Source organism: Herpailurus yagouaroundi, unplaced genomic scaffold (assembly GCF_014898765.1).
Source record: "Herpailurus yagouaroundi ecotype Mexico unplaced genomic scaffold, PumYag 191, whole genome shotgun sequence".
Taxonomy (NCBI): domain Eukaryota; kingdom Metazoa; phylum Chordata; class Mammalia; order Carnivora; family Felidae; genus Herpailurus; species Herpailurus yagouaroundi.
The window spans coordinates 1,152,471-1,172,592 of NW_024412422.1; the positions used below are offsets into that span (position 1 = coordinate 1,152,471).

The 20,122-nt window shown below is 39.1% G+C and overlaps 1 protein-coding gene across 2 annotated transcripts in view; it reads left to right on the forward strand.

Moving 5' to 3' along the window:
* The window catches only part of SPECC1L (sperm antigen with calponin homology and coiled-coil domains 1 like), a 145,694-nt gene that overhangs the window by 46,206 nt on the left and 79,366 nt on the right, over positions 1 to 20,122 (forward strand). For both annotated transcript variants that reach the window (XM_040443545.1, XM_040443544.1), the window contains exons 3-5: positions 3,058 to 3,211; positions 7,496 to 9,129; positions 10,174 to 10,381. In XM_040443545.1, coding sequence (XP_040299479.1) covers positions 3,058 to 3,211; positions 7,496 to 9,129; positions 10,174 to 10,381 — 1,996 coding nt within the window. The remainder of the gene's footprint in view (positions 1 to 3,057; positions 3,212 to 7,495; positions 9,130 to 10,173; positions 10,382 to 20,122) is intronic.

Sequence of the window (20,122 nt, forward strand, 5' to 3'; positions counted from 1 at the left end):
TGCTACTTGGCAATGAGAAAGAATGAAATCTGGCCACTTGTAGCAACGTGGATGGAACTGGAAGGTATTGTGCTAAGTGAAGTAAGCCAGTCAGAGAAAGATATCATATGTTTTCACTCGTATGTGAATCTTGAGAAACTTAACAGAAGACCATGGGGGAAGGGGAGGGGAAAAAATTACTTATGAACAAAGAGGGAAGGAGGCAAACCACAAGAGACTCTTAAATACAGAGAACAAACTGAGGGTGGATGTGGGAGGTGGGTGAGAGGAGAAAATGGGTGATGGGCACTGAAGAGGGCACTTGATGGGATGAGCACTGTGTGTTGTATGTAAGCTGATTTGACAATAAATTATATTTAAAAAAAGGTAGTTTTTCTTTTTTCACAGATTTTTAACTCCTCTGTGTTCTTTCTAGAAATAAAATTTTTTTCATTCTTTTTTTTTAAGTAATAATTTTATACCCAATCTCATTATCCAGAGTGCTTATTTTGTTTTTTTTAATTGAAGTATAGTTTATGTCTGTTTTCTTTTTACTTTATTTTATTTTATTTTTAGTTTTATTTTTTAAAATTTACATCCAAATTAGTTAGCATATAGTGCAGCAATGATTTCAGGAGTATATTCTTTAATGCCTCTTACCCATTTAGCCCATCCCCCCTCCCACAATCCCTCCAGTAACCCTCTGTTGTTCTCCATATTTAAGAGTCCTTTATGTTTTGTTCCTCTCCCTGTTTTTATATTATTTTTATTTCCCTTCCCTTATGTTCATTTGTTTTGTCTCTTAAAGTCCTCATGTAAGTGAAGTCATATGATATTTGTCTTTCTGACTAATTTCGCTTAGCGTAATACCCTCTAGTTCCATCCACATAGTTGCAATTGGCAAGATTTCATTTGATTGCCGACTAATACTCCATTGTATATATATACACCACATCTTCTTTAAAAAAAATTTTTTTTAATGTTTATTTATTTTTGAGAGAGACAGAGACAGAATGTGAGTGGGTTAGGAGCAGAGAGAGAGGGAGACACAGAAGCAGAAGCAGGCTCCAGGCTCTGAGCACAGAGCCCGACGCAGGGCTCGAACTCACAAGCTGTGAGATCATGACCTGAGCCGAAGTCAGACACTCAACCAACTGAGCCACCCAGGTGCCCCTATACCACATTTTCTTTATTCATCCATCGATGGACGTTTGGGCCCTTTCCATACTTTGGCTATTGTTGATAGTGCTGCTGTAAACATTGGGGTGCATATGTCCCTTCAAAACAGCATACCTGTGTCCCTTGGATACTTAGTAGTGCAATTGCTGGGTCATAGGGTAGTTCTATTTTTAATTTTTTGAGGAACCTCCATACTGTTTTCCAGAGTGGCTGCACCAGCTTGCATTCCCACCAACAATGCAAAAGAGATCTTCTTTCCCTGCATCCTCGCCAACATCTGTTGTTGCCTGAGTTGTTAATATTAACCATTCTGACAGGTGTAAGGTGGTACCTCATTGTGGTTTTGATTTGAATTTCCCTGATGATGAGTGATGTTGAGCTTTTTTCATGTGTCGGTTGGCCATCTGGATGTCTTCCTTGGAGAAGTGTCTATTCATGTCTTTTGCCCATTTCTTCACTGGATTATCTGTTTTTTGGGTGTTGAGTTTGATAAGTTCTTTATAGATTTTGGATACTAACCCTTTATCTGATATGTCGTTTGCAAATATCTTCTCCCGTTCTTTCGGTTGCCTTTTAGTTTTGCTGATTGTTTCCTTTGCTGTGCAGAAGGTTTTTATTTTGATGAGGTCCCAGTACATTTTTGCTTTTGTTTCCCTTGCCTCTGGGGACGTGTTGAGTTAGAAGTTGCTGCGGCCACCTGTTTTCTTTGTAAAAAGCTCGTGTTTTTTTCAGTCGTCTTTATAAAATATAAATAAATTAATACAAAGGGTCTTCCTCAAGTAGTATGATCATTTAGACAGACTAACCCTCACTCTAACCATAAACTCTCTAGTTTTTTATTTATATATTACCTCGGCTTTAAAAAAACTTTCAATTTTGGCTTAAATTAGACTACTAAAAAGTTAGATCAGATAAGAAAACTAAATTTCCAAATAATGGCTCCATCACTTTACATCCATGATTTACTATAAAGCAATGAATATTATATCGGTTTCTCAGTGGTTTTTCTCTCTAGAAATTGCAGGATGGCATTTTCTTTGGTATTACAGAACTTTACTGGGAGCCCATGTGATAGTGCTCAGATGATCCCTGTTCGTAAGTCACGTCCTATCTGAAAGTAATAAAGAGTATGTCTTCACTTTTTCCACTCCCCCACTGACTGTGGCACATGTGGGCACACAGTCGGCTTCCATAAAGTTTTTGATTATATATATAATTTTTAAATTAAATTAAATTAAATTTTATTTTTATTTGAGAGAGCATGCCACTTAGGGAGAGGGGCAGAGGGAGAGAAAGAGAGAGAAAGAGAGAGAATCTCAAGCAGGGTCCTTGCTTAGCATGGAGCCCGACACAGGGCTCAAATTCCTTACCCCCAGGATCGCAGCCTGAGCTGTTATCAAGGGTTGACACTCAACTGACTGAGTCGCCCACGCACCCCATATTTTTGTATTTTTATTTTTATTAAAAAAACTTTTTTTAATGTTTATTTTTTAGAGAGAGAGAGACAGAACGTGAGCAGGAGAGGGGAAGAGAGAAGTGGGAGACTTCTGAAGCAGGACAGAATCTGAAGCAGGCTGCAGGCTCTGAGCTGTCAGCATAGAACCTGATGTGGGGCTTGAACTCATGAACTGTGAGATCGTGACCTGAGCCAAAGTCAGATGCTTAATCAACTGAGCCACCCAGGCGCCCCAGAGTTTTGCATTTTTAAAAGAAATGTGTGATTGTTTATTAACCAGTAAAGTACTCTCTGCAGCACAGTATGATGCATTGGTAACTGTCAGAAAGTCTTTGTGAGGCTCTTGAATTTAATATAAAAGCCAAGAACTTTGCTTTAGTCTCAAAATGTTATTTACTCTTGCTTCATCTAGTCAATTTGTTTTTCTTTTCTGTTACTTCTAGACCAAGAGCAATGATGACCTCTTAGCTGGAATGGCTGGAGGGGTGACAGTGACTAATGGTGTTAAAGGAAAGAAAAGCACCTGCCCTTCTGCTGCATCTTCAGCATCGGTCCCTGCCATGACCACCGTGGAGAATAAATCCAAGATCAGCACAGGTATAGGTGGCATTCAGAATAAGAGTTAAAGTGCTTTTTTGTTTGAAGCCAGAGTGCAGTGGTATTTAAGGGGTTCCACTAATTAGAAAATGTCAGACATGTATTTGTATTTCAACCCCATGTACTCATCACCCTTATCAACTGATGGCCAGTCTGAATTCCTTGACATCCACCTCCCCTCCTCGTTATTTTGAAGCAAATTCCAGGTGTCATTTAATTTCTTCCACAAATATATAATTATCTTTGAAAGATAAGGATTCTTCTAAAAAGAAAATCACAATGCCATTATCAGTACTTAAAATAATTAATAATCATTCTTCAAATCATAAATATAGAGAAATACTCAAATTTACAACTTAAAAAAAATTTTTTTTAACATTTACTTATTTTCAAGAGACAGAGACAGAGTATGAGTGGGGGAGGGGCAGAGAGAGAGAGGGAGACACAGAATCCGAAGCAGGCTCCAGGCTCTGAACTGTCAGCACAGAGCCCGACACGGGGCTTGAACTCACTAACCATGAAATGACCTGAGCTGAAGTCAGATACTTAACCGACTGAGCCACCCAGGCGCCCCTTTTAAGTTTTCTTTCTTAAATCTATTTTTATCTTATAATTTAATTTTTGTAAAAACTGTTTGTTTGACCTGTACTTTCCTGTGATCTGTATTTTGATGTCACATCCCTTTGATGTCCTTGGCCATGTTCCTTTGTTTGTTTACTGTTAATGCGATTGGATCTAGAGTCTTGATGGGATAGATTCAGGTTCATTTTTTACCCCCAAGACTCCTTCAAACATGGTAGTTGTCCATCCACTAGTAGGCATATCATTTTTGGTTGTCTGTCTTTCCATGATATAGGCAGCCTTTGATGATCAATGCCTGTATCCATTCATTCCTGTTCTATCATTCTTTCTTTATTCATTAGTAGCAATTTGGCTTTAGATTTCATAGAGTCCATAAGTTAACTCGTCCTGTAGTCCAAGGAGTAATGCTATCATTTTTTACTTTTTACACTTACAGGAAAACTTTAAGTCTTCCAGTGAACACAAGACCATATGTTTGTAATACAGCTGATGAAAGCCTGTTAGTAAAGATTATAACAGACCTTCTTTATCATCCTTATTTAGGCTCTTAGCCCTTTTTGTATGTATTAGACTTTTTTCTAGCTCAGGTTTACCTACTGTCCTCTCTCTTGCTTTGACCTTCTGTGGTTTTTTCCTTCCATCCCAGATCACACCCTCCTGCTAATTATAATAGTCATGTGTATGATCACGAGGAGGAAACATGGAAGTCATTATATTAGGCATCATTCCATTTTATGCTCACTATAGCCCTATGAGGTAGAGGCTATTATTATCCTCATTTTAGAGTTGTGAGAGCTATGCTTAAAGCTCAGGTATCTTGGCCTAAGGCCTTGGATTTGTTTGCTCAGAAAATATTTATTGGGTACTCGCTTTGTACCGGGCCACAAAGCTGGTAGTGGAGCAATGGCTGCACCTTACGTCTTTTATTTTCAAGCCTGAGGTCATCACCACATTTAACACTCCAGCTTGTGTGGTAAGAAGGAAATTAAGTACTCTAATACCATCTATATATCTTCCTGTTTCCAGCTTTTAGAATTTACTGGGAGAGATCCCTTGGATTTGGGCCTTGGTTCCCTACTGACACCTTCCCTCACAAGGCTGAATTCAGTTATCACCTCCCTGGATCCATTGCCCCTACTGGTGGCAGCTTTATACATCTGTATTAGTTTGCTAGGGCACTCGTAACAAAATACACAGCCTGGGTGACTCAAACACAGACATTTAGTTTCTCACTAAAACTGGTTGAAGTCTGAAATCAAAGTTGTCAGCCAGTTTGGTTTCTTCTGAGGCCTCTCTCCTTGGCTTGTAGACGGCTGTTTTCTCCTTGTGTCCTCACATGGTGGTCCCTCTCTGTCTGTATCCCATTCTCCTCTTCTTATAAAGATACCAGTCAGATTGGATTAGGGCCCACCCTAATAACCCTATGTTAACATATGTACCTCTTTAAGTTGATTACTCTTTTTCAAAATACAGTCACATTCTGAGGTACTGGGGGTTATGTCCTCAACATAAGAATTTATAGGACACAATTCAGCCCATAACAACATCCTTACTTCTTCAGTTCATCTACTCTATGTTTATTTACTCCCCATGACTTCTCTAAGACCAGTTCACTTGTCTGTAACTCAGATTTTTCTATCTACTCGCTGGTCACAATAATCTCAGAAGGGGAGCTTTTCTTTTTCATGTTCTGTCTGTCTCTTCCTTTCTTGTTTCTTTACCTCTCCTTTCCTTTTGGGGCATTGTCAATCCCTTCCCTCATTACTGGCTCCTTTCCTTTTTGGCTTTCAGGCATGTCCAGATCTTTTCTTTCTTACCCCGGATTTTGGTTTGGTTTGCAATTGTTTCTTCTCATCTTGTTTCTTCTACCCTAAATCTGTTACAGATGTATTATCCCTTCTGTGTTCTTACAGAGATCCAGATCTCACTCCCCAAATGTAGGCCCTCCTTTTTTTTCTTTTACTATTCTGCCTGTCCACATTCCTCCTTTAACTGCTCTTCTTCCTTATATGTTTCACTTAGCCTCTAGATTAGTTTTCATAAAAATACTCTTTTCTGTGTGTCTTCCCTGCTCCAGAACACTTATTGAACATTTACTATTGTGACTCACTAAATTTTCCCTGATGTTCAGGGCCCTGTAGAAACTTCCCCTACTGTTCCCATTAATTGTGTGACCTTACTTTTCCTTTCTGTGTGTCCTGTTCACTTCTGCTTCCTTGTTCTGTCCTGTGGCCTCCCCTGCTCTACACCAAACCCCTGGCAGAATCAGTGGCTGTCTACCTATATCACATAGACCTTTCGCTCTCTCTTACCCTGAAGCCTGGTGCCTGCCATGTAAAGAACTAGCAGGTTTTTACAAAATACTGATTAGGTGTAGATCTTATTTTTCTTTGCTTTTTTATTTATTTATTAAAAATTTTTTTTAAATGTTTGTTTATTTTTGAGAGAGAGACAGAGACAGAGTGTGAACAAGGGAGGAGCAGAGAGAGAGAGGAAGACACAGAATCCAAAGCAGTCTCCAGGCTCTGAGCCGTCAGCACAGAGCCCGACCCAGGGCTCAAACTCATGAACTGTGAGATCACAACCTAAGCCGAAGCTGGACACTCAACCGACTGAGCCACCCAGGCACCCCAGCTTTATTTATTTATTTATTTATTTATCTATCTATCTATCTATCTATCTATTTATTTATTTATTTTTGAGAGAGAGAGAGAGAGAGAGAGAGAAAGTGAGCGGGGGAGGGGCAGAGAGAGGGAGACAGAATCCCAAGCAGACTGTGTGCTGTCAGCACAGAGCCCAGTGTGGGGCTTCAACCCATGAACTGTGAGATGACCTGAGCTGAAACCAAGAGTCGTTTGCTTAACCAACTGAGCCACCCAGGTTTCCCTGTTTTCTAACATTTAAAGAGGCAGCATAGTGTACTACTTAAGTTGTGGATTCTGGAGCCAGACTCCCTGCCTGCATTTGAATCCTTGCTCATCCACTTATTACATGTGGGATGTTGGCAAATTACTTAACATCTCTGTGTTTCTTCATGATAATAATAATGAGGCTTGTATAAATTAATGTATGTGAAGTGTTCATCTGTGTATGTGTAAAATAAGCACTAAGTACATGTTAGCTATATTATAATTAATGTTATTGGTACTATTTATATGTCATTCTGTGATGTGAAAAACTTTTTGCACTTACTTTGATCGTACTTTTTTTGTTTATTACAGGTATCTTAGATTTTTGGTTTGTCCAGAGGCTGCTTTTCCCTTCTTGCTCATCCTTCTTTACCATCTGCTTCTGCAGTTAGTTTGCTACCTGACTGGCTAATCCTAGAGTCTGCTTCATCTAGCTTGCCCTAGAGTATTATGCCCCAGGCCACTTGTTTAAAGTTCGTGGTTTAGGATTCAAGTTAATGGGTAACTTTTTTTATGTTAATAGCTTTATTGAGATATAATTCTCATTTTATAAATCCACCCACTTAAAGCATACAATACAATGTATAAATTCTTTTTCATGGAGAATTAAAAAAATAAATGATTTGGTTTTGAGGAAACTGAATTTTACAGTGATTAGAATCTAAGGCAGGATTAATGTCGGCCAAAATCAATGTGTAGGCCTCTAGATTTCATCTCATTAGACCTAGGGAATAACCTCTGTGCCTTTTGTTGCTAATATCTTTGCCTTACATTCTTTGTTATAAACATTTAGGCACAAGTTCTTCAACCAAGCGGAGCACTTCTATAGGTAATAAAGAATCCAGTTCTACTCGAGAAAGATTACGCGAACGTACCCGACTAAACCAGAGCAAAAAACTACCCTCTGCGGGTCAAGGAGCCAATGATGTGGCATTGGCCAAGCGTTCCCGCAGTCGCACCACAACAGAATGTGATGTTCGCATGAGCAAGTCTAAGTCGGACAATCAGATCAGTGACAAAGCTGCTTTGGAAGCCAAAGTGAAAGAGCTGCTCACGTTGGCAAAAACAAAGGATGTGGAAATCTTACATTTGAGAAATGAGCTCCGAGACATGCGGGCCCAGCTGGGCATTAATGAAGATCATTCAGAGGGTGATGAAAAGTCTGAGGAGAAGGAAGCCGTCATTGCTCACCAGCCAACCGATGTTGAGTCCACCTTGTTGCAGTTGCAGGAACAGAATACTGCCATCCGCGAAGAACTGAACCAGCTAAAAAATGAGAACAGAATGTTAAAGGACAGGTTGAATGCCCTGGGCTTTTCGCTAGAGCAGAGGCTAGATAATTCTGAAAAGCTATTTGGTTATCAGTCCCTGAGCCCAGAAATCACCCCTGGCAATCAGAGTGATGGAGGAGGGACCCTGACCTCTTCGGTGGAAGGCTCTGCCCCTGGGTCTGTGGAGGATCTCTTGAGTCAGGACGAGAACACCCTCATGGACCATCAGCACAGCAACTCAATGGACAATCTAGACAGTGAGTGCAGTGAGGTGTACCAGCCCCTCACATCGAGTGACGACGCCCTAGATGCGCCATCGTCCTCAGAGTCCGAAGGCATTCCAAGCATAGAGCGCTCCCGGAAGGGGAGCAGCGGCAACGCGAGTGAAGTGTCCGTCGCTTGCTTGACAGAAAGGATACACCAGATGGAAGAGAACCAACACAGCACAAGTGAGGAACTTCAGGCAACTCTGCAAGAGCTAGCTGATTTGCAGCAGATAACCCAAGAACTGAATAGTGAAAATGAAAGGCTTGGAGAAGAGAAGGTTATTCTTATGGAGTCTTTATGTCAGCAGAGTGATAAGTTGGAACACTTTAGCCGACAGATTGAATATTTCCGCTCCCTTCTGGATGAGCATCACATTTCTTATGTCATAGATGAAGATGTAAAAAGCGGACGCTATATGGAATTGGAGCAACGTTACATGGATCTAGCTGAGAATGCCCGTTTTGAACGAGAGCAGCTTCTTGGTGTCCAGCAGCATTTAAGCAATACTTTGAAGATGGCAGAACAAGACAACAAGGAAGCTCAAGAAATGATAGGGGCACTCAAAGAACGCAATCACCATATGGAGCGCATCATTGAGTCTGAACAGAAGGGTAAAGCAGCCTTGGCAGCCACGCTAGAGGAGTACAAAGCCACAGTGGCCAGTGATCAGATAGAGATGAATCGTCTGAAGGCCCAGCTGGAGAATGAGAAGCAGAAGGTGGCAGAGCTGTATTCCATCCATAACTCTGGAGACAAATCTGATATTCAAGATCTCCTGGAGAGCGTCAGGCTGGACAAAGAAAAAGCAGAGACTTTGGCTAGTAGTCTGCAGGAAGATCTGGCTCACACCCGAAATGATGCCAATCGTTTGCAGGACACCATTGCAAAGGTACCGTTTAAGTAGACAGAATGTTCTGCATCAGCATTATGCAGCTGCAGTACACACCATGCTTACCAAAAGCCGGTATCATTTCTGTGATATGTCATTCACTTTTTGTAGGCTGATTTTGTTTTAAAGCTTGAGAATGGTTTTCCTTTATTGGGATACAGTAAAACATATTCTTGAAAAAATGTCACTTTCACTGCCTGTGAGAGGATGGGACTGTAATTATAACAGAATTTGTCCCTAGGCTAGGTACGCCCAGGGGCACATAGAGGACTATGTCTTGTTGCTGACAAGGAAGGACCTTAGAGATCATTGGTCCAGCCCCCTTGTTTTATACGTAGCATAATAGCAAGGACTTATGCAGAACTACAGCCTGGGGTTGCTGGCATTCTGGCCAGGGTCTGTGCCCCATGTCATTGCTGATACAGTGTTTATTTGCATGAGTTACCCAATTCTTCTATCTTCCATTTTATTTCCTGTTTTAGGGCACTGGTTTTTAAAGAAACACTAGTATATCTTTGGCCAAAATTTAAATAATTTAGATTGTAATTTTTTAGTGATGATGTTTAGAGATACAAGTTAGGGTATGTATTATTTGTTGGAACATATATGTTGGAAGGCACTTTGAGCTAATACTTTTGCAATAACAGTATTTGAGAATTTGTTTCCATTTTTAATTTGGTAATGAAACTGTCACAAATCAGACATCTTTGGGGGGAGTGGGATGGGAGAGGGATATTAATTATTAATCAAATACATGTCTTTGGTCCATAATTTGGAGAAGGGAAATTTTTTTAAATTTCCTCATAAATAATCTAGTTAAGTTCAGTGATATGTCAATATAATTTGTCAGTGATATAGCAACAAATTATGTTTAAGCATATTATAGAGTGCTTTTTCATAGATTCATACAGTTACTACAGAGCTAGTTTTAGCTCATACCTCGGAACTCATGCTTTGCTTCCTTTGAAACAGTGTGTACATCCATTGTAGAATTTATCTTAGAGCAGCTCCTACTTTTCTAATGTGCACCATCATTCTATACAGGTAGAAGATGAATACCGAGCCTTCCAAGAAGAAGCTAAGAAACAAATAGAAGATTTGAATATGACATTAGAGAAACTAAGATCAGAGCTGGAAGAAAAAGACACAGAGAGGAGTGACATGAAAGAAACCATCTTTGAACTTGAAGATGAAGTAGAACAACATCGAGCTGTGAAACTTCATGACAACCTCATTATTTCCGATTTAGAGAGTAAGTGATGGGGGAGCTTTTCGTTCCTTTTGTTGTACCCATGTTAACGAGCGGGGACAGTTTGCATTCAGTAACAAAATGAAAATTGGTCGCTGTCACTGCTGAAGTGGACAGGCACAGTAGACAGTGGCCTGCAGAAATATGCATGTGGCAAAGCGTATTTCACACATTAGCCAATAGTCTTTGGACTGCTATGTTTTGTTCATAAGGAAGAACTGTTAAGAGGAAGCATTGCTTCAAAACTGTGCTTGGTTACAGAAAATCATTTAAGGAAAAACTGATTGTTATTTTATTTTTTTAGATCTTAAGAAAAGCCATTTATTGTCCTAATGATTGCAGGTATACTGAGACAAAAATCAGTCATCCTTTGTAATCTTATGTCTAAAGCACAGGTTTTTCTTTATTTGTCTGGTTTTCCTCCCAACCATGGAGGTTTTATGATCTGGTAGGATTGAAACTCCTATTTCAAATTGCTTTAAGTTTTTTGAAATTATTTTACAATTATTTCACTTACAAAAAAATCGCAAAACTAGTACAAAGCATTTCTGTGTTGATAGTTTGATGAGGAGCAAAAATTTGGTTGATCTTAAAATGTCTTCCCACAGACTATTTATTATGTTGCAAGTGAGGAAGAAGAAACAACCAGAAATTATTCAGTGGAAAAATTGGGCAACACTTTGACCTCACTGGTGATCCTGTAAATAAATGACAGAGGCACAGAGAATCAGACTCACCATCAGCTGGGCCATATTCTGGCTGAAGCATAACTGTAATGAATCATAAAGAAACATTAAATAGGGGCACCTGGGTGGTTCAGTCGGTTAAGTGTCTGACTTGATTTTGGCTCAGGTCATGATCTCACAGTTCGTGGGTTCGAGCCCTATGTCAGGTTCCATACTTGATAGTGTGGAGCTTGCTTGGGATTCTCTGTCTCCTTCTCTCTCTCTGCCCCTCCTCTGAGCATGCTCCCTCTCTCTCTCTTCTCAAAATAAATAAATAAATGTAAAAAAAAAAAAAAGAAACTTTAAATAGACAAAAAATGTTTTACTAAAAACACAAGAATGTGTGGCGCTGTATTCCTCAGAACTGCCAGTGTCATAAAAGACAAAGACTATGGAAAAGTTCTAGATTAAAGGGGTCTGAGGAGACATGAATTAAATGCAATACCTGTGCCTAGACTCTGTCTAACGCTGTTATAGCATTATAACAGGTGTTCTGACAGAACTGAAACTTTAAAAAACTAGACAGGACAAAAGTGGATTATAGATAAACATATGTAACCATATCAATTTATAAAGTTGATAACTATACTGTTTATGTAAGTCAACGTCCCTATTCTTACGAATCACACACTGAATATCTAGAGGTAAAGGACCATGATGTATATCCTTAAAGGATTCAGGGAAAACATCAGGGATAGATAAAGACAGACAGACAGGGACAGAAGATGGCAAATGATGAAAAAGATGGGTAAACAGTTAACATAAGCAAATCTGTGTAAAGTGGTCATATGGGTGCTTTTTGTACTGGTTTTTGCACCTTTTTGTGAATTTGAAATTATTTCCAAATAATACATCTTAAAAATTCTTAATGTTCTTCATCCAGATTCCTCAAATGTTAACAAATTTTAAGTTGTAGTACACTTTAATGATAGCCAGGTGGGGACAAGGAGAATGTGAATAACCTTTTTGGATACATTGGTTAAAGCTTTTCAGCCTTGTGGTTCATGATACCGATCCTTTGAGCTCTGTGTTATTCCTTGACAGAGGATCAGTAGGAAATACAGCGTTGGGCCAGATCCCATGTGCTGTGGGCGCAGAGGCAGGGAGGTTTGAGCTAGTTCCAGGAGAGAGTGGGTCATTTGCAGGAGTCCTAAACATGTCTTTTGCCAGTTCTGAACTCTGGCTAGTTGGCTCGGCATCTGTGGACTGACCCCAAGGTTATTCGGAACATTTTGAGTCATTTGGCTACTGAAGTAGCTGACTGTGGGACTCTTTTCTTGGAGACAGTTACAGTCCTACAGATAAAACTTTCTCATCTGAAATTGTGAAAAACTTTGGAGAGTTTAACATTCGTATCTAGTCTGTATTTCAGTGTCTCTGAACGGAGAGGATTTATGTAACTGTATTTCCTAAATGTAAGAAGTTCTAAAGTTTTTCAGATTAACTTGGAAGTTGAGTGTATTTTCCATGTAGTACTGATGACAACCTTTTCCTTTGCAGGCCTTTTGATTTGAACACAGAAAGAGTGACACCTTGTGGTAATTGGGTTAATGGCTAGAAAAATGTTAGCTGATAAGGATTCCTGGAATGAAAAATGATTGACAAAATAAAAATTATATAAACTTTATGTGGATTTTTATTATGAAGTGGCTGAAAATCCTGAATAAATTTTTTTTAGCCCGGTATCTTCTCCCCCCAATTTTTTTAAAATGAAAATTTCAAATATACATAAATACTGCAAACATGGTAGAGATAGCACCCACTGCCTAGATTTGACAGTCGTTAATGTTTTATAATATTCTCCTTCCATGTGTGTATCTGTATATGTGTGTGTTTGACTGAGTAGTAAGTTGTAGTAAGTTGTAGACTCCATGAGACACTTAATATTTTGGTGTCATGCAACTCCTGTTTTCCTTATAATCATATCTACTAAATTTGGCATAATTCCTTAGTATCCATCTAATAGCTCACATTCAGATTTTCTCACCTGTCCTCAAAATGACTTTTAACAGTTTTCTTAGGAACCAGGATCCTGTATTCTGATAGGAGTTAATTTATTTCTTAGTGAATTCTAGCACTTGGTATTGATGCTAAGTCATCACTTGGTATAGGGCACTTGATAACAAGGAACGCTGTTAATTGAGAAATTGAGATTTTCTTTTTAAGATTTTGTTTTTAATCTCTACACTCAAAATGAGGCTTGAATTTACAACCCCTAGATCAAGAGTCGTATGCCCCACCAACTGAGCCAGCCCAGGTCCCTGAGAAATTGAGCTTTTCATTTGTGGAATATTTTAGCAACCATTACCATACTCAGTTTTAGAACTTTTTCATCCCCTAAAAAGAAACTGTACCCATTAGTAGTCACATCGACCCCCAAATGATCCTGACTTTGGAATTAGTGGTGAGGATTTTAAAGCAGCTGTTGTAACTGCACTCAGGGTGTTGAGGAAAATCTGCCAGTAATGAATGAACAAATTGCAAATCTCAGGAGAGAAATAAAAACTGTTTAAAAAGAACCTAATATGTATTATAGAACTGAGAAATTTAACAGCTAATTTAAAAAGTTTACTAAATCATTAAAATAGTTTTTATTTATTTTGAGAGACACAGAGACAGCACAAGTAAAGAAGGAGAGAGGGAGGGAGAGAGAATCCCAAGCAGGCTCTGTGCTGCCAGCGTAGAGCCCAACACAAGTCTCGAACTCACGAAATCATGACTTGTGCCAGATCATGACCTGAGTCATGTGTGTCAGATCATGACCTGAGCTGACACCAAGAGTCAGATGCCTAACTTACTGAACCATCTAGGCAGCCCACTAAATCATTTAAACAGCAAATTAAAAACATAGAAGAGCCAGTGAACTTGAAGATCAGTCAGTAGTCACTATCCAATCTGCAGGACAAAGAAAAAAAAAGATTGAAAAAAAGGAGTACAGCATCAGTGAGTATGGGACAGTATCATAGGGCATAACATGTAGTTGGAGTCCCAGATGGCTTTCCAGATAACATCAGTGCCATACTGATTAGATTTGGCCTGCAGTACCTTTTAGTACTATTTGGATTTAGCATCCAGATTAGAAAGATCTGATATAAAATACACTCAGTAAATAAATACTGTTAAGACTTCTGATTCAAGATGATGGCCTGAGGCCACACATATACTTCCTCTCCCTCCCAAAATCCTAGTAACATGGTCCTGCCATGTAATACAAAAATTACAATGAATCTGTGGGTGCCTGGGTGGCTCAGTCGGTTGAGCATCTGACTTCAGCTCAGGTCATGATCTCGCGGTTCTCAAGTTCACGCCCTGTGTCAGGCTCTATGCAGCCAGCTCGGAGCCTGGAGCCTGCTTCAGATTCTGTTTCTCTTTGTCCCTCCCCTGCTTGTGTCTGTCTCTCTCTCTTTCTCAATAATAAAAACATTTTTTAAAAAGTAAAAAAAGTTTACAATGAAACTAAACCAAAGATAGAAAATAGGTGAGGGGTCTCATCAGTAGATCAACAATTTTGACTAACTTCTGGAATATATAAAGCAGATAGAATTGGAGTTATGGAGAAATCAAACAGAACAGGAAAAAAAAAAAAACACAACAAACCTACAGTCCAGGAGAACACTGAAACTCTGAGTATTGATGTTCCCAGCCAAACTTTGGGGGTGGGGTACTAAAACCTCTTCCTCAGGGGTCATAGGGTCTGGGATGAGCAGCAATTTCAGGCTGTGGTATAAAATATTGTCAGCATTTGTACCACCCTCTCCATTGTAGAGTGCTGGCTGTGGTGTTTGCCCCAGGCTCAAATTTATTTATTTATTTATTTATTTATTTATTTATTTATTTATTTATTAATTATGAGAGAGAGCTTGAGTTGGGAAGGGCAAAGGGAGAGAGAATCTTAAGCAGGCTCCACGCTTAGCACAGAGCCTGACGCATGGCTCGATCCCACAACCCTGGAATCATGACCTGAGCCGAAGTCATGTTTCACATGCTCAACTGATTGAGCCACCTAGGCTCTCCTTGAATTCTTTTTCTAAATAAGGTGGGGAACATGGTGCCAGGGGCTCCTGCCATAACTTCGGTATCAGAAAGAGAAGTAAAGCCCTGCCTGAAGTAACAGCAGGCTGCCATTGTTGTCTTGAAATGAAGACCACACATAGGGAGAGGCAATTTGACCCAGCAGTGAAATGGGGACACACACAACCACACACACACACACACACACACACACACACACACACACACACACCTGTTTCCTTGGTTGAAGCCACCCACTTCTGCCTCCAGAAGAGGGCCCCCTGTAGGCATATATCATCAATGGAGCCTTAATCCAGTCATTGCGTTGAGGGGAGAGGCCTGTAGTTAGAACAGTGACTTCTACAATTATTGAGAGACATGTGGAAGTCACTGATATTAATTATCCTTGTCCTTTGTAAGAAAGGCCAACCAGGACTTACTGGACATTTAGTTTCTTAAAAGAGAAACAGCAGAAAGAAGCAACTCAACTGAGCCTGAATAAATTAAGTTAATGACTTCACTGCTAGTCCAGCAAACCAAAGCTGAGTGTGTTGAGGGTAGTGGCATGAACGAGATCTCAGGTATGGCTCAAGTGATGTGCCCATCAGTTACAGTGACTTTTTTGACCACTTTGTATTTGTGTAGTAATGCTTGCTGTGTGCTTGCATTTATGTATAGCTCCTTTCCTGCCCTCTGTAGTTCCTGAGATTGGGGGCTAGGGCCTGACATCTAGCAACACAGGTTTTGCGCTTTTACATGGAACACTATTGACTATGGTGAGTAAACGTGGCTTGAGATTAGAGAAGTAGCAGAAGGAAATGGAGGAGAGTTGTATAATTCTTGATGGGAAAGCCTTTTTCAACACTAGTGGGAAGCCATAAAGGAAAGTTTCCTATTTGATTATGTATTACTGGAATTTTCAGTTCAGCAAAATAAAAGTACCATAAATAAAGGACTTTGAGAGAAATATTTGTAGCACATATAAAATATATAAGGAGAGTCTTATATGTATCAATATATATATATTGACCTATATCAATGACATTAGGATAATCCATTAGCCAAAAAGAGTGTATGAATAGGTAAGGCAGAAAAGGTGCGAAAAGATGCTTGACTTCACTAATAAACTCTAAAACAAGATGCCAGTTTCACTTGGCAGGTGTGAAAAGTGAAAAAAGTTGATAGTGTGTAGGAGAGGAGAAAAGGACCTCTTGTGTATTGTCGGAAGGAGTATAGATTGCTGCAGCCTTTTCAGGGTATTGATCAGAATTTAAAGTACAACAGTACTTTAGCAACAATGTTTAGAAACATTCTTACTAGTTTGCAAATATAAGCTTAGATATGTATGTTGCAGAATTACTGGTTACCACAAAAACTTGGAAGTTGAGATCTAGTTAATAACCTGTGAGCACAGTGCATCCCCACTGGCTGCCGTTTCATCAGTGAGGATAAATTAGACAGGTCTATGTGTACAGCCATAGATGGAATAAAGCAGATAATGGGACAGTAGAATATGAGCTGTGTGTATTATTTCTGTAATTAAAAAACATACAAGTTTTAAATACAGCATTACATTGAAATGGTGACCAGGCATGATGATTTCCTTAAGAAATACTGATACAGTGTATTCTATACAATAAATTTTATAACTTGGTGACTTCTCAAAAAAATTTTCTGCATTCTTGAGCTGGATCCTTCTAACGGATTGACTTGGATCCTGTCAATAGTTCTGAGTTGTCCTTCATTACTTCTTACAGTTCTAGAAATGTGTCTGCAAGAAATATCTGAACAATTGTGTAAAGATACTCATCATGTTTATGACAAAAATTGTGGAACCATTCTGTTTGTCAATAGGAGATTACTAAAACATATGTCCAACTGATGGAATACTAACAGCCATCAGATAGTGCTGTAGATCTGAATTGATTGATAGTTGTCCATTATCTATCTACTGCTAAGTAGAAAGGCTTATGAAGAAGTATAATTAGTATTATCTCACTTTTAAGAAAAAAGTTCACACACGTATGAAGTCTGGAAGGGTATATGCCAAATGCAAATAATGAGTAATTTTATTTTTACAACGCTTTTCTGTTTTCCAGACTGTTTATTGTGAGCATGCATTCCCTTTAGAGTCGAAGGGAAAAAGTTGTATCTACTTTTTTGGGGGGAAGGGGTGATAAAAATGAATAAAAAATAAAAAAATATATAGTAGTAAATGGTTTATTTGAAACTCATCTGTGTCCTCTTTCAAAGCATCAGGAATTGTGGTTTGGGGATAAAGGTGTGGCCTGGGGATAAAAGGTGCCTGCCTCTCCCCTCTGCCCCTAAGGCATGGTATTTTAACTGGTATTTTACTCTTGCCATTTCTCTTCCTCTAGTAATTGCCCCTGATGTTAGGTGGAGGTGCTTGATAGGATGTAAGGGTCTGATGGTACTGGGATATCAGTATTCTGAGGAGTTTCATGGATTTGGAGGGCAGGAAAGTTTGCTTGTGAACTTTCATTATTTTCTACCCCCAGGAGTCACAGGTTGAGCCTGTGCCCATGGTAGTTGCCCAGTAACATCAGCATGCGTGATGGGTATATAACTGGAGCCAGAACGAAGGCCTGGTTGATTGTTCCTTGTTTGTCAGGGGTGAGAGTTCTTGGTGGTGAAAAGATTATGAACCCCATTATTAAATGGGCAGAGCAGTGCCCAGAATTGTTCAGAGCAAAGTTGGTCTAATTACAGTGAGAATAGCAATTTACTTGATTTCTAGAATAAAAATAACATTGTAAAATTGAGTTGTAACTTGTAATTAAAAATGAGATCATAGTAGTACTTCTGTTCTTTGGTAGAATTTAATGTTGCTTTTGAGTTGAAGACAGTAGATGGCAGTGTCCCTCATTGTAGAAGAACTTGGAAGAGGAAGGAAACTGCTTTTACAGGCCCCAGAGTTGAAGACTAACAGTATCCTTTCGTGTAACCATTAATTGGGCCAGATGGCAATTTTGCTAAGATAGTCTTCCAAACAAGAGCATAAGTACACATTCCTCTGTTTCCAAGGAGGAAAAGCCTGTTGTCATTTTTAATACTTTATGTTACAAAGTGAAAATACAGTTGATTCATGAAGTTTAAATCAAATTCCCTAGAGACACTTGTAGTGTACTTCATTCTGCCTAAATATCTCCATTGGCTGCCAGCTTCCTTTCTATTTAAAAGCATTAATAAGACACGACGATAATAAATACATAGTGCTGAGTGTGTAAGAATGTCCTTTTAAGAGTAGTGATTAAAAAAAAAAAAGAGTAGTGATTATGTGGCGGGTAAAGAGAGAAGGATAAGAACAAAATAAATGAATGAAATTTGAGGTTTTATGATCAGTCTAAGATGGCCAGGTGGCTTCACATGTCACTTGAGAACAAAGACACACCAGATGTTAAATTGAACAGTACTAAGATTTGCTGTCATTTGTCTTGTGTGAATTATATATAAAGATAGGTATATATGTCCTTTGTGACCAGAAGAAAAAGAAAATGGTTTTTAGCAGAGGAGGAGAAATTCACATTTTTTTGTTCGCTTGCCTATTTTAATTATGTTTTGCATTTAAATATAGTGTAAATGAAAAATACAACTCCTAGTGTTTTCAACACTAGAAATATTTCAGTTTCTGTCCTTCTTATCTGTGTCTGATTATATCACCAAGACCTTGAATTTGTCTACATATAGGTAATAGGGAGCTGAGGTCCCATGCTGGTTCCAGAGTTATCCTTGCTTCTGGAGATATGGATCAGGGTATTGGACTCACTCATCGGTGTCCACTTTGCCCTTAACCAAATTGAATAGCCCTTTTGACCCTGTTTCCAGGTTAAATGAGGTCTGAGGCAGCTTATACAGAGACAGACTTTTAAAGTTTAATCCTTTTCATTATAAAAACATCCTCTTTTCTGTCCCTAGGAGGGTAAGGACTATATCTTTTTTCCCTTTCCCTTGTATCTTAAGCATCTAGAAAAAAGCCTGGCACAAAGTACGTACTTATGAGGTATTTGTTGAATTGATGTAAATTTTGAACAGTTTTTATTTCAAAGGCCCGAAATTGGTTGAAGAATTTTGTGGCGATGAATGGGAGGGAGTTAACTACTGGCTACCAAAATTGGCCAGTTTTCCCCCCCATGTTTTACTCATTTATTTTTTTTTCTAGCTTTAGAAAATTTATCATCATTATATATTTATAATATTACACATATAATTGTTACAAATATTCTAGGCTTTTATGTTGTTACTGAAGTGAATTCATGTCATTTAAAAATATCTGAACACAAATGTATCAATGCTGAATTAAAGGTATCATGTCACACAGGTTACAACAGAGCAGGTTTCTGATGGAACTGGGAGGGGAAGATAAGCAGTCTAAGAAAAGACATCATCAGCACACCCCTACTTTTGTGTGTTGATTAAAAACTAATAATTTGTGGGGCACCTGGGTGGCTCAGTTGGTTGAATGTCCAACTTTGGCTCCGGTCATGATCTTGTGGGCTTGTGAGTTCAAGTCCCTCATCAGGATTGCTGCTGTCAGCATGGGAACTCACTTCAGATCCTTTGTCCCCCTCTCTTTCTGCTCCTCCCCCACTCTCTGTCCCTGCCTGCGCACACACTTACTCTCAAAAATAAATAAACGTTAAAAAAAAAAGGCTAATAATTTGTTAGCTTAAGGAAGTTTTTTTTCTAAGATTTTACACCCAGCATGGGGCTTGAACCTACAACTTTGAGATCAGAAGTCACATACTTTAACTGGCTGAGCCGATCAAGTGCCCCAAGATTGATTAATTGATTGATAGATTTTTTTATTCTCTTGGTTTTTTTTTTTTGAGTTTATTTAGAGAGAGAGCATTCACGAGTGGGGGAGGGGCAGAGAGAGGGAGAGGGAGATAATCCCAAGCAGGCTGTGTGCTGACAATGGGGAACCTGCGTTGGGGCTCGAACCCATGAACTACAAGATCATGACCTGAGCCAAAACCAAGAGTTGGAC